Source organism: Dermacentor variabilis, chromosome 7 (assembly GCF_050947875.1).
Source record: "Dermacentor variabilis isolate Ectoservices chromosome 7, ASM5094787v1, whole genome shotgun sequence".
NCBI lineage: Eukaryota > Metazoa > Arthropoda > Arachnida > Ixodida > Ixodidae > Dermacentor > Dermacentor variabilis.
Genome location: NC_134574.1, coordinates 34,116,482 through 34,131,218, shown reverse-complemented (window position 1 = coordinate 34,131,218; position 14,737 = coordinate 34,116,482). Strand labels below are relative to the sequence as shown.

Genomic DNA, 14,737 nt, shown 5'->3' with positions numbered 1-14,737 from the left:
CCCTTCTGTTGGTACCGATTCTGTCTCCCTAATGGTTTATTTATTTATTTATTTAAAATACTTTGAGGGCCCAAAGTCACTACAGAACTTGTTCGACACTTGTTCACTTGCGACACTTGTTCTAGGAACAAACGAATCATTACACAATTTTCTGCGACAAGAAGGTAGGCCCACGTTGAAGCGATGATCTGTCCTTGAATATATGTAATAAGGTGAATGAAACAGAACGTCCTTCATCTCGTTGTTATGTCAATAGATTTTATGAAAAAAGGCTAAGGCGAGATGACTTTCGACGCAGCGAACGGTCAGGCAAGTTTAGGGTTTTCTTCATAGATGTGACACTGGAATGACGTGATTAATTCGATAAGATGAAACATGCTCCTCGATTCTGAATGGCTTCAAGAGTTTGAGTGAGTGTAGTCTGAGCAGGATCCCAAATGGGGCACGCGCACTCTAATTTAGAACGCAGCAACGTTTTGTAAAGTGTTAACTTGAGGGACTATGGGGCATCAAAAAAGTTTCGACGCAGATAACCAAGCATGTGATTGGCGTTGTTCGTTACATATTCGACATGCGTATTCCAGGATATATTAGAAGAAATGTGAACACCAAGGATAGCTGTCAACAGATGGTAATGGAATATTATTGAGGCAGTAAGTACGCGGACAATGATTAGCGCTGTGGCGAGAACCTGCATACTTTTACATTTAGTTGTATTAAGTGTCATGAGCCATTGACTGCACCATTCAGATACCCTATCAAGATCACGTAGCAGGTTGAGATAATCGGCATGGTTAGTAATTTCCTGGTATACCACGCAGTCATCTGCCAACAGTCGAACAGTTGAGGAAGAAAGGCAAGTAGGAAGATCATTAATACAAATGAAGAAGAGCAGAGGGCCCATAACGGACCCTTGCGAGACACCAGATGTTACGGCAAAATTAGGTGAAGAGAAGTCGTTAGCCGTCACATACTGACTACGGTTAGAGAGAAATTCCTTCACCCATGCAAGTACATTGGGGTCTATCTATAGTCGGTTATCTAATCTGTGCATTGCATGACCTGCCCAGCACCATTTTTTTTCTCTTAATGCTAATTACAATATCGTCTATACCCGTTTGCTCTCGGATACAAACCGCTCTCGTTCTGTCTCTTAACGTTATGCCTAGCAATCTTGGTTTCATCGCTCTTTGCGCGCTCCTTAACTTGTTCTCAAGCTTTTTTGTCAGTCTGCAAGTCTCTGCCCCATGTGTCAGCACTGGTAAAATTCACTTATTGTATACCTTCCTTTTCAATGATAATGGTAAGCTTCTAGTCAGGAGCTCACGATGTCTGCCGTATGCGATCCAACCCATTTTTATTCGTCTGTGAATTTTCTTCTCATGGTCAGGGTTCCCTGTAATTCGTTCAACTAGGTAAACGCACTCCTTCACAGACTCTACAGCCTGACTTGGGATCCTGAACTCTTGATCCCCTGCCCGGTTATTCATCATTATCTTCGTCTTCTGCCTATATAGAACCATATACTCCCCGTATACTGGGTGTCCCACGTAACTTCAGCCAAGATTTTAAAAATGAAAGGCGCGTCGGACGCACAGTCAACCGAATGCAATACTACTCTCGCTGGCAGGCCATTTTTGTTTTCTCTATAACTCATATTACTTAAGTTTCATTACCGAACTTTTTGATTACTTGTAGCAGGTTTGTAGAGCACATTCAGAAATCACCAATCGAGTTGTTTCCTGTGCGATACGTGTCACGTAGTCCTTTTTTCCGGGTTGCAATGAAAGCCCGCGAAATATGAGAAAAAAATGGAGCGCTTGCGCAATGGTATCGTGCTGCTATGAAGCGTGCGTTCGGTGAACAAGTTCGGTTGCATCGTGTCTGGTGACGGGGAAGCGGCAGAGCGTTCTTCATCTCATCGGCAGCACTCGGCCAGCAGCATGCATCTGCGCCCTCATCCAACGAGAGCTGACCTTGTTCGCCGAGCGCACGCTTCAGAGCGACACGATACCACTGCGCAAGCGTTCCTTCACGTGCCGTTTTTGATATTTCGCGGGCTTGGTTTGCTACCCGGAAAAGAGGACAAGAGACGTATCTTCAAGGAGACAACTTTATAGGTGGTCTCTGAAGGTGCTTTATAAATGTGCTTATCATACTTAAGATCAGCAGCCAATAATTAAAAAGTTGGTTAAATAGCCAAATTAATTACTTATGGGGAAAACAAAAAAGTGACTGATTGACTATAGGTTATTGCAAATAATATGCGTTCGGTTCAATTTGTTTCCGACGCGCTTTCCATTTTTAAATACTTGGATCAAGGTACCTGGGACACTCTGTATATATCATATATATACGGGGTATATTGAGGTTATATTGTAATGCCTGAATTGACATTACGTATTATGATGGTACGTAATATCTCTTTCCGCAACAGCGTATGTTTCTGAGGTTATATTGAGTTGTCCGCACACAAAGTGTGTGTAACTGATGTGAGACGCAAGAAATGTGTGGGAAAATAATATTTTTAAGTATTTCGGCAGCACACATCTGTTCCTCTTTGGTATTTCTGTAAAACGACCCAGTTTCTGTCCTACAAGGCCTACACGTTGATCCGACTCTACAGTACACGAGAAGTATTTGCATAACAATTTGATTTTGTTGAATATCTCTATGCTCCCTTTGCTCATGAGTAAACATTGATTTTGTGGAAGGTTTGTGCACGTTGGATTAAAATTACAGCTTTTTTGTGGTTTCAATTTAGTTGAAGATTGAGAATAAATTTAGTTCTCTCAACCATCGTGGTGAACAAAACTTTCAAAAAAATATAATACTACTTGAGCGCAACACACTCGTTTATCAATACCTAACAAAGGGGAAAATGTCTTAAAATTGTGGAAAAAGAAACTAGAATATTCGTTTGTTCTAAATCCCCTAAGAACTAGATGGACAAATAAACAAGTTATCGCCTGCTACAGCTGCGCCAAGAACCCCCTCTGCTGACACCGCACGACCGCTTCTTTCGGCGACCCGGTGACTGCACCGATGAAACCCGAAGACACCGCCCTTTCGCTGGAGTGCTTTGTGTGCTCGCACTGGCTCAGTGGAATGCTCTCGCCGTGAATATCACAATGACGCCGGCATCCGCCCGACTGATACAGCACCCGACATAGCAGCCTGGGTATGGCGAGTAAATCAACTAGATGACATGCTTTTGCGAAGATCTCCTATTAATCAGGGGGTACGGGTACGTGTCCGAGACTGCGCATGCGTATTTTAATTTTGGTCTTGTGGGCTCGCGTAAGTTAGTTGCTTGATGCAGTGCGATGTAGGGAGGTAAAGTAGGGGCGCGATCTTGTACGCGTTCCAATATCGAACGGAGGCGGTTCTGTACGTCCCGGAATTGGCGGTCCGCAGCGTTCGCGTGAACAAGAGGAAGCAAACAGCCAATGAGCGAAGTGGAAGCCTGGGTCACGCTTTTGACGTCTGCTTGGGGACCGTATAATAAATTGAGAAGTGTTTACAACATTTTGAGAAATATTTTACTATTACGACTGAGTTGCAAAATGTGCTGGTGTTGTTTTTGAAAAATTCAATTTAGGATGCGGAACGACTGAAACAAGATATTGCGGTTAATGTCTTCAAATGGCGACCGATGGTGTCGCAGTTTTGCGAAACGTTTGGTCGTGGCGCTAGCCACCACCCCGTTTCAAGCAAACGGCGCGAATTTTGAAGCGGTTGGTTCAGTCGAGCAGTTGCGTGCGAGAAGCCATGGCGAAAAACCTGGCAGCACCCGTTAAGGGACCAAGTGTTTCGAAGGGACAGCGGGAGAAGGCGGTCACTTTCATGGAGCAGCATTCCCAGCTGGCTTTAAGGTCCAGCGAGCTGGGGCCGCGCTTCACTGTTGGCGACCGCCGACGGCTGTGGCAGCAGCTGACCGACGCACTCAACAGGGAGGATCCTGTCATGAAAACGACGGAACAATGGCAGAAATGGTGGCGTAAACAAATGTAGGAGGCCCGTCGTGACGCTGCCGCAATCACCCAAGAGCAAAGGTGAGTGACCGTCGAATAGTCTGGGCGATTTGTCCTTCGACATTGGCGTGCATTTTCAGAAGCACAGGAGGGGGGCGGCTACCCGACTTCCGTGGCCGAGTCCTCCAGTTGACCGGGACGGTCCGTTTACATGGCGTTACCGACCTCCCCTACCAAGAGGTAAGCATACTGCCGCCGTAATATCATGGGTTCCTGAACGGTGCCGACTTGGAGTTTGCCATTATCTCTAAGTGGTACCTTTAGCGGAACGCGACACTGTTGGTGAACAGGAAAATAGAGTAGGAGAGAATGGAAAAGCAGGTAGGTTAATCAACTAGAATCTCAGTTGGCTGCGCTTTCGGAAAAAGGGCGATTAAGTGATCATCATAGAAATAAAATGCCTTCAGAGAAGTGCGCGATGATCGTAATACATGGGATCATCAAGCACTCAATAATTGCAGAATATTTCCGCAAATATGTAGCACAAAAACTTGTAACATAGGCATTGTAACGAATAGCCAGGTAGTGAAGGGACACGCTTATGACACTTTCCAGCAGGTTGACGCCCCCACTGCCGCAATGGAAGTAAGCGTGGAAGTGACGGACGAGACTGCGGGCGTGCTGAGCACAGCGACACGTAAGCATAAGAGGAATTAGTATTTTAATTATCACCAAATGTGTGTGCAGTTCGTAAACTTTTAATGTGCTCACTCTACAGCGTCAGAGGATCTACCGCGCGGCGCGTCACTCACAGAAAGGGTGGCCGCTGCACCTGGTAAGTTATTGATCGTCAAGCTGTTAATGTAAATAAGCTCTCGTAATTTATGAACTAACCCAATGCGCCATAACATAGCCATAGCCAGTTTTATGCATACCATAAAATGCAGTGCAACTGTAGAAAATGCTGCATGCTTTCAGTGTTGCAGCGTCCTATACGGCCACCACGTTGACAGCGACCGCGACGGGTGGATACCCTCCCAACCCTGTCGTCGCAGTGCGCCCGCAGCGTGGAACTGGGCGACGAGATGCTGCAGGTTGGTAGATCCTTTGTGTCATCTCACATGAAGGACATAAATATTTTTATGCTCTGTAATCATAAGTAAATCATGAATCTGAAAAACAAACCAACTTGGGATGTAAACAAGAAATATGCGTTGTAATGAGGGCTCGGTACCGTATCTTGCCAACGATCAGCCATCGGGCAAAAGGTTGATTAGCCATGAAAAGGGCTGTTTGGTGGTGAGAGATGCATTTGAGTAGATGCCGGAAGAGTAGTTCCAGCAGGTCTTTGTCCAAACGAAGAGGGCATAGCTTGTACACGACGCTTGACAATGCCAAAGGATGCCATCAGGACAGTGTCCCTTTAAAAGAGAGAGAATCGTTGTGCACGTTGCAATTCTTGACAACAGCAGCTTCCAACAATGAGCTGGTTGCGAGTAATCAGCAACTGATGCGAACAGTTCCACCACGGTTATTCATTCCAGGTGCTGCGGAGGATCGAAGAATCCACCACCCGCCTCGCTGTCGCGGCAGAGAGGACTGCAGCGGCTCAGCAGGACATCCTAGAGCAGGTGCGCGCCATGGCGCAAGACGTCGCTGCGCACCTGCAACAAGAAAGAGATTATTGTATTGACAGTATTGTTTTTCACTTCTTCAATATCATTTTATTCATTTATTGTGTTTCATGAGTTCCGTTTACTTTATTTATTTATTGTTTGAATTTTAGTGTTCAAGTTTCCTTGTATGAGTAATACAGGAGGATTTTTTGGACGAAGGCGTAATGCGTGCACTCATTTTTGTTCTGTAGTATTTGCTTCTTTCTGTTTATGCTTGTCCAGCTGCAACGCCAGCGTGCTTTTTTTATTTACACATTTCAAAGGCGCCTAGTCATTCACACTGTAATCATTTCAGATAGTTGTCGATTTGTGTATGGATTTTGTACTGATATTTATGTTGCTTCAATATGTGTTGTAGCTTACTGCGCTCATTATGAAGCGTTACAGTATAGTATTTGTATGGTGATATTTTCATTTCGGCACAGTGAGGCTACGGTGCAACAACTACATTCTCGTCTTTTTTCAGAGCACCAAACTACTCACTCTTTAAGTTGCATAGTTTCACAAAGCAATATGGCCATCATCATTGCACCACGCCGGTGATTGGTTTCCTCTAGTCTTCCTTCCAAGTGAGTCATTGCAAGAATAAGTTTCACGTGTGACACTTTCTGGGTTCTGTGAGATTGTAGAGCCAATTATTGATGTTGTATGTAACTTATGTTTCATCACAGCTGGCAAGTGCACTCACCTTTTTGCAATTATGGTTCACATGTTGTTTAGCATCGCACTACAATTGCTATCGAGAAATGAATGCGTCTAGTCAGTGACTCATAACACTGACAAGGGAACGGACAGACCTGTCAAAGTCGCACTTTCTTGCAAGGTCACGTAATTGTAACTGTATGTTCTATGTGCCGTGGTGAAAATGAATTGTGTGATGCTGATGTTGCAACGTTCTCACATGCTTTGCTACCTGTAGCATGTTGTACTACAAGGTTTGTGATGTAATTGTCGTAATAGCGTGTGATAAAGTTGACTTCTCTATTTTTGCGCTTTTACGTTAATTTACGTCTACCCATTTAGACATGATGTGACCAGCGTAATGTTGTCACTGCACTCAGCGTTAGATTTTGTTAATGTTTGAATCCGCATTGATAACGCTTTACTTGGTTGCCTCGTCTGCGTATTCATGCTTGCACGGAAGTTTTGGTACACCTAGCACAAAAGATGGCTAGCAAGCATATTGCCTCGCTCCTACCAATGTACACCGAGGGTCCGAATGCATAAAATGCGGCGGTTGCGATTATTCTGGTGTGTTTTATGAAAATTGTGCGAACCGTTTTCTGATGGTGACCATGAGCACAGAGTGCCGATGATATGTACTGCTTCCATCAATTACGACTGCTTTATGACTGCTTCACGAGTACTACTGTTAATAAGTGGCAGCCTTGGAGACTTGCCCAGTGCAGGGGGTATAATTACATCCGAGTCCACCGCTCTGGCATTCTTCTTAAAGCATTCTTTGTATAACATTACTTCGTTTGTCTTTCAATTATCATAATCAGTCAGATGTGTGGATTTGGAACATTGACCATCCCTATGGAGGTGCACTTGATTTGTATACAATTTTTTAAATGTATTTTCCACTTTACAAACACAGCCCTGTGATAGTCTAGGGGCACTGCAATGTGTATAAATAAATTATGTAATATGAAAACTCAACATTCTTGTGTCCTTCAGAAAAGGTTGAAAACGGCGCAGCGCTGCTGTCTTCCTCTGAGGAAAATGTCGTGCGGTGCCAGCACCTGGATGTCTCCTGGCTCCTCTGACTCCTCAGCTGGTGGCACTTCCCCAGCATAGTATTCCAATGCCTAGTCACCCGCGTCCAAGACAATGTTATGGAGGGCAACGCATGCATAAATGATTCGCGCTGCTCTATCAGGGCTGTATAGCAGTGTCCGAAAGTGCTGCAAGCAGCGGAACTTGCTTTTCAAAACCCGGTACATCGTTCCACAACATTGCGCATGGATGCACGCTCCCAGTTGTAGTGGCCTTCAGAGGTGGTTCCGGCATGACTGCCAGGTACTGGAACAAGCAGCCATGGCTCGAGGGGATATCCTGAGTCTCCTGTTACAGAAAAATGACAGCTGAGTGTTCTGCGCTAGTTAGGGGTACGCATTACGAATACTAACCAAGCAGATACTCGCCAGGCTGCAGTTGTGGGGCTACGCGTGCACGCAGTGGATTGTGCTGCCACACCCAAGAGTCGTGGCACCAACCAGGGAACCGGCGGTCCACAACAGGAATGCGAAGTTCCGCGTTGCACACGTGCAATAGGGAGCCATACAATATAGCGCAGGAGATGTGCTCGAAATCCCTTTTGCCATTCATATGCAGAAAAGAATACATACGTGTACGCTGGTACAAGTCGCTGTTTCAGCCATAGGCGTACACAGGGTCTTGCAATTTGGGGCGGCCAATGTGCCCCCCTTTGTGCGCACGCCTATCGTTTGCACTAATTGATAGCTAAATGAAAAGTTGAGGCACGATATTGCACAAGAGCACCCATACATGCCAAAGCCAGCCCATGCAATGGATGTAAGTACTTGCGTGTTCAAAATGCTTCCACCGTATCTTCCCTACAGTGTATCCATTTCTGCTACAACTGCTGCCCATGTTCCTTAACACCTCCAAAATGCACAACTCCTTTGTCTATGCAAGCCAGAACGAAAACACAAGTTTGGAACGGCAGACGGCTTATGCACACAAACACATGGCACTCGTCATTACCGCTGACATGTCAGATATCAACGAGCTCGTACACAGTTCCCCTCATGCGCTCTTTTAATCGTTACATTACTAGTTATGCCAGCTTGGGCATTAAACTGAAGAATTACTATTATGGGCGAGTAAAAATGGCGGCTACTGTTTGAAGTCAAACATTCCAACGGTACTTACGACCACGACGTTTAAGGCGTAATAACTCTTTCTCGCCACGAAGCTCGCCGTGTCGGCCGGACTGAGTCCCTCTGGCTTCATAATGGCGATCAACGTGCCGTCCACGCACGCTAGCACGCCTGGAATGGCGTCGCGTCGCGCAAACGAAGCCTTTGCATCATCCTTGGCAGCTGGTGCGAATGGAAAGTCCACCAACTTTCTCGGGGCAGACACGGAAATGATGGCCTCCGTCACCTCGTGAATGGTGCTGCTCACGGCCGACTGTGCCATGCCCATGTGCTCCTCGCGACCAACGCTCCTCTGGAAGCTTCCGGTGCTTAAGGATCGCAGCGCGCAGAACACCTTCCTTTCTATGGAAAGGCCACTGGCTCGCTGGCATCCAATGAGAGGGTCAAGCTTGTCGCACTAGCTACGCACTGTTCGTTTGGACAGACGAAAATACTGCCGAAACTCTTCTTCCGTCAACTCTTCAAGTACATCATCTACCTCGAGTCGTCGTCTCTGCGCGACTGCAGCAGCCGCACAGGCGACACGAAAAGGCACGGCAGAGAAAGCAAACGCCATTTTCTCCAACTGTTGGGAGCGCCGAATTGGATTGAACCGGATACGAAAGATGCTAACTGTCCCAAGCGCCTAGGTTTTAATCCAACCCAAGCCGTCTCGCAGCCGTTCTAATCCGTTCTATCGAATCGGACGGACTCGGCATTCGTTCCGTTGCGTTCCTCCGATAGCACACGACATGGAATGATTGAGAGCAGCAAGACGTCACGACTCACATCAAAATTAACGTCATGGCGTTCTTCGCGGTTCAAATTGACTAATCTATGCGGCTTGGTGAAACGGACCGCCTCCGTTCTATTTTGGAACGCGTACAACATCGCACCCCATATGTCGTCCATCAAAGACATTGCTTGGGTTTAGATCATTCATGTCCGTTAATACGCGTGAAGACCACTTGAAATGGTGGCAAAATTTATTGCCTTGGTTTTTAGTGCGGTCACCATTTGATATAAAAGTTCACTTTAGCAAGTATATATCGGGTTCATGAGTGTTGCGCCTGTGAATCCTCTTTAGTAACATTAATTACTATCACTACTAATCATCTACATTTATTCGTGCTGGAGGGCTCGTATATTAGTAGAATAAGGCAACACATCTAATGTAACCCTTCACGGTTCATTTTATTTCAATTTCGGAAATTACATTTCTGATTACAGAAGACTCGAGTGTAGGGAACGAAACACGATCTGTTCTTTTTATCGTCTTGATAATAGTTTGTCTTTGTCTTACAGGTTTTCAAGGAGAAGTACAATATTGTATTGAAAGACGTACTGACCAGATTTAACGTGAGTGACGTTCGCCTTACTTAAACCTCCTGCTTATATACGGCGAGAAAGGCCGCAAAACGTGAACGTAGCAGTGCGTAAGACTGCCGTCATGAACTTTTGTTGCATTATGCAATACCGTTTTCAGTACTGACTGTTCTTGTTTTTCTCATAAGTACAATCAAATGATACAAACGTGGGCAATCCAGTAAAGAAAACCTTCATCTGTTTATTTATTTCATGAAGCCATTGGCTGTTCAGAGAATAATTGTTAAGTGGAACTTTCTTTCTTTGTTGCACTAACTTTTTAGGCTCGGGGCTTAGGACCAGCTAATGCTGGTTGATAGCGTGCAGCGAACGGTCAGGCCCCACCTGGATTAAGGACGCTGCCCGCCTAGGACGAAGACGCTCGGCTACTCAGTTCTTTGTCAGTACTACGCCCACGTTTCTGGGGGCGGCTGCGGTCTTCCACGATTGGCCGGTAACGGGCATAGTGGAAACCGTGGCAGCCCGTGGTGCTAGGCGATGTACAGCGTCGTCCACCCTTATTAACCGCGCCGCGCGTGGCCGCTCGCGCGCGTTACGCCGGAGTCTATCTTGCGCTTTAGTACGAATGCAGCGCAGCGCGGCCGCGCGTAGAAGCCACGTGGCGCAGACGCAGGCGCACGGGGGCCTGGAGGTGGGGCTTCGTGTCGTCTGCTAAAGCTCACGAGCGAGCGGTGCTTGCTTTGTTGTGAAGCGCATTTCGTCATGCTCGTAGCGACTGAGCGCGAGGCGACGGCGTTGCGGGAAGGGGCACATCACTCACTGCAGCGTGTCGTGTAGTTTCCGTGTACGCTTACTGAACCGTTGCTCTTTCAGTTGTCACGATCCCCGTTAAGAGGAAGCTTTAGCCCGGGACCAATTCCGACGCAGCCTATTCAAATACAGGTAAAACGCAAAAAGCTTTTCTGAGATAACCCCTGGACCGGTTTTAATGAAATTTGCTGCATTTGACAGAGAAAGTTAAATTCTAGTGGCTGTTCGAAGCGGAATTTCGATTTAGGGCCTCAATTTTGTTAAAAATATTTTCAGAAATTCGAAAGTTTGAAAAAACATACAAGCAACAATGTTATAAATTAATGGTTCTGCATCAAGAGCAGATATCGCGGTTCTAAAACGGTATCGAATAGATCAATAAAAGCGGACCAATTTGATATTTCATTTGACATCATACGTCAATTTCTTACGTTGTGTACAAGGGTTCCGCAAAAGGTGTATTTACATATTACTAATGTGTAAAATATCAATTTCGTCCACTTTAGATGTACAATTAGATGCAATTCACATTTTTGTTACATAATTTTTACTTTGCTGAGTTAGAGCGTTGTAAGCTTGATAGTTTCGGAAGAACTTCAGTTTGGCCTAGTTGGTGTTTACTGCTTGCCATATTGACCGCAAATAATGACGGAGACAACGGAAGAGAACACACTAACACAACACGGGTGGTATACACGGGCGTCCACAGTTTCGTTTTCTGAAGAATTTTGATTTTTTGCCACTTTTTTAATAAAAAAATTGACGACATAAATCAAAAGTTTGAAACCAACAGTCACTAGATTTAAAATATTTCTTTGAAATGCAACTAACCTCGCCAAATTTGGTGCAGTGGTTGCCCAGAAAAACGAATTCTCCTTTTACATGCATTTTGATTAGAGCATCCGTGCTAAAGCTTCCTCTGAAATGCATGTATGCTTCCAAACCTCCCAGGATTGCTTTGATTTGGTTTATGTGGTTTGACGCCGCAAAGCGACTCTGCCTATGAGAAGCGCTGTAGATGAGGGCTCCGGATAATTTCGAGCGCCCGGGGCTTTTAGCGGGCACTAACATTACGCAGCGCACGCGCGTGCTTCCATTGAAACGCGCCACTTGCTGCCGGCATCGACCTTGGGTCTCCCAACTCGGTGTAGCCGATAGTCCCAACCATTGAACCACCGCAGCGGAGCATTCTCAGGATTTGACCGCACTATGGAAGTAACAAGGGTCACAAAACAAAGCTTTATTTTATGCATGTGCTCTCTAAAGCACATGCGATGTTTTACGGCAGCTGCTGCCAATACCATGTGCCCAGATATGGCTTCTGGCTCGCTTTAATTGGTCGGAGTGGTGACGTGCTCAGTCTATCTTGAAGGTGCCCGCGGATCGCTGGATACGATGTCCATTCTGGCCAACGAACTCATGGAAATTAGCAACACGTGCCGTATATACGAAAAAAAGTCAGAATGCGTTCAATACAAAATGCAAGTGTTTGTTTAAATGCGACGCATTGCTTGCATATATTGAGCAGGATGAACGACGATGTATTTGGTCGGAAGTTCATGCCCTCAGTCACAAACTTAATCGTCGTGCTGAAACGATTTAGTATGGGTGAGTCATTCTGCTGGTTTCCACTGAAGGTTTTCCGCTAACACAGCTTTTTCCTAGGAAAGGCGAATGTAGCGCAAAGCATAGTCAACAAGCACAAAGAGCCACAACGAGAGCTGCTAACTAGCAGCAATGATTTTATTGTTGTTGAGGCCACTGAGGCTTTACTGGGGCATAGTCTTTTACTTTCGCGTGTGGAGTGCGCTTCCGAAAGTTCCCCAAGTTCAGTAGCGGGTGGATTCGCCTCCAGCACCTATCACAGCCTGCATTCTGTACTGCGGGGACCCGTATATGGAAGACAAATGTTGGTGTTTGATCTAAGCCGCTGCTACTCCTCTTGGACAATAGATGACGCGGAGCTGTCCGTGGGCGACAGCAACCTTTACGTTGCCCTTGACATCTTCAATTATATTCAGGTAAGGTGACTGTGGAGGCCATTCGAGGACTGCCACGTCACGGCTCTCTAGATACGCAGCAACATTTTGCGACTTCTTTATGGGAGAGTTATTAGGCTGCACGATGAATTCATATTCAGGAAATGGACCATTTCCAAAGTATGGGACCAGTACATTGTCAAGAAGGCCACAGTACAAATCTCCACTGAAGCGGTTCTGGATTCTCACGAGGGATCCTAGGCCTTTGGCAGTCACGGTGCCCCAAACGCTCATTCCAGAGCGACAGCTAGCAGCGACTGGCTGTATGAAATCCGGCAGATACCCACAAAAGAACCAAGATATTTTGTTTGCGTAGGTATAAAATTGAAGGAGAGCATTGGTTACGAGCAACAAGTTTGCAATGGCTTTATCTTTTAGCTTTTTCTAATGGGCTAATTTTCCCTGAACGCTGCCATGGAAAATATGGTAAACTGGCCCTCTCATTTCTCATTCCGTTCGTGATCAGAGGTTATTTCCTATGCCTAAATTCTGGCAGAAGGTCGTTTCAAAGTATGCCACAGTGCACGTAAATCAACTCTGTAAGTGCTACTATTTATTGAGGAGCAAAATATTCTACGGGATTTCTCAAATTTGTGCCTGTCTTCTTACATTCAGTGCAAGCATATCTCGGTGATAGTTTATCTAAACTTGGCTAAACTCAAACTGTTGTATTGGCTGCAAGCCCCGCTGATTATATTTGTCCGCTCAATGCTCCGCTTGAAATGTTTCGCTTGGTACGCAGAACGTAAGTAATTATTTTTTATGAATTATGGGGTTTTACGTGACAAAACCACTTTCTGATTATGAAGCACGCCGTAGTGGAAGACTCCAGAAATTTCGATCACCTGGGGTTCTTTAACGTGCACCTAAATCTAAGTACACGGGCGTTTTCGCATTTCGCTCCCATCGAAATGCGACCGCCGTGGCCGTGATTCGTGCTCAGCAGCCCAACACCATAGCCAGTGAGCAATCATGGCGGGTCTGTAAGCACAACGTAAATTATTATTCTATTCTATTCTATTCTATCGCATCAATTTTACCCCATATGCAGCTTTGTGATGTTCAACTGAAGGATTGTTGCTATTAATCTGGTCCTTCTTTTCTTCTTCTTCTTCTTCTTCATATTATTCTTATTATTATTCCGCTGTTAGCTTAAACGACTTATTTATGGCGAATGCAATATATCCTGAATGCGAGTACTGTGGTGGTTTACAAATGAGTAACAGGCACTCATGTCGTGGCCGGCAATGTAGTGTCGTACTCTATAGCTTCAAGGACCTGCATGCTTTTCTAACTGACACGTATGCGATATGCATCGGAGGGAGCACAAAATGCGGTCTCCGAGTGCAATAGGGCTAATGGAATGAATATATTTTTACAGTAATTTGAATATGCATCTGGACAGCCAACACTAGTGCGCAAAATGGAAGTTAGCACTTTCGAAAGCACGAGAGCTTCTGCAACTCATACTTACCGGCCCTTTTGGGTCCACCAGGCTTGCTGCCGCTGGTTCCACCTTGTAATAAATGAAGATTCGTCCATAAAAACGACTTTCGCCCCGTGGTCCTCGGTCCATCGCTGATGCGGCCGAGCAAATTGGAGGCGCTTTTGCTTGTTGCCCTCAATCACAATAGGCATCTTAGCCGCCCTACTTGATTTGAGGCCTAAAGCGTACAGGCAACGCTTCACAGTTGTGTTATACGCACGTGCTAGCCCTGCACTGTTCTTAGTTTTGATAAACACTGATAAACAGCTGTTCACTGCTGCGGGAACAATGGCTGTCTTCTCGTCTTCGGTGGTCGACTTCGGCGGGCTTTACGTGCGGCATGCTTAATTCTCCACTATTTTCGGTGCGCTTGGATGATTCGCCTCACTGATGAAAGCGGCCGATTTGTCGCAGATACCTGCTTTTGTCTGTATAGGCTTGCAAGCTTAGATATACAGTGTTCCTTCTTTTCTCTTCTGCAACACGCGACATCTTCCCGAACGTTCTTCGAAAACCGGTGTAGCCCTCCTGGATTACAGCC

At 45.7% G+C, this 14,737-nt stretch overlaps 1 protein-coding gene across 2 annotated transcripts in view; it reads left to right on the top strand.

Annotated features, from left to right (window-relative positions):
• LOC142589001 (uncharacterized) overlaps positions 1-14,737 on the top strand; it is a 140,000-nt gene that overhangs the window by 96,741 nt on the left and 28,522 nt on the right. For both annotated transcript variants that reach the window (XM_075700797.1, XM_075700796.1), the window contains one exon: positions 9,841-9,894. In XM_075700797.1, the coding sequence (XP_075556912.1) occupies positions 9,841-9,894 (54 nt within the window). The remainder of the gene's footprint in view (positions 1-9,840; positions 9,895-14,737) is intronic.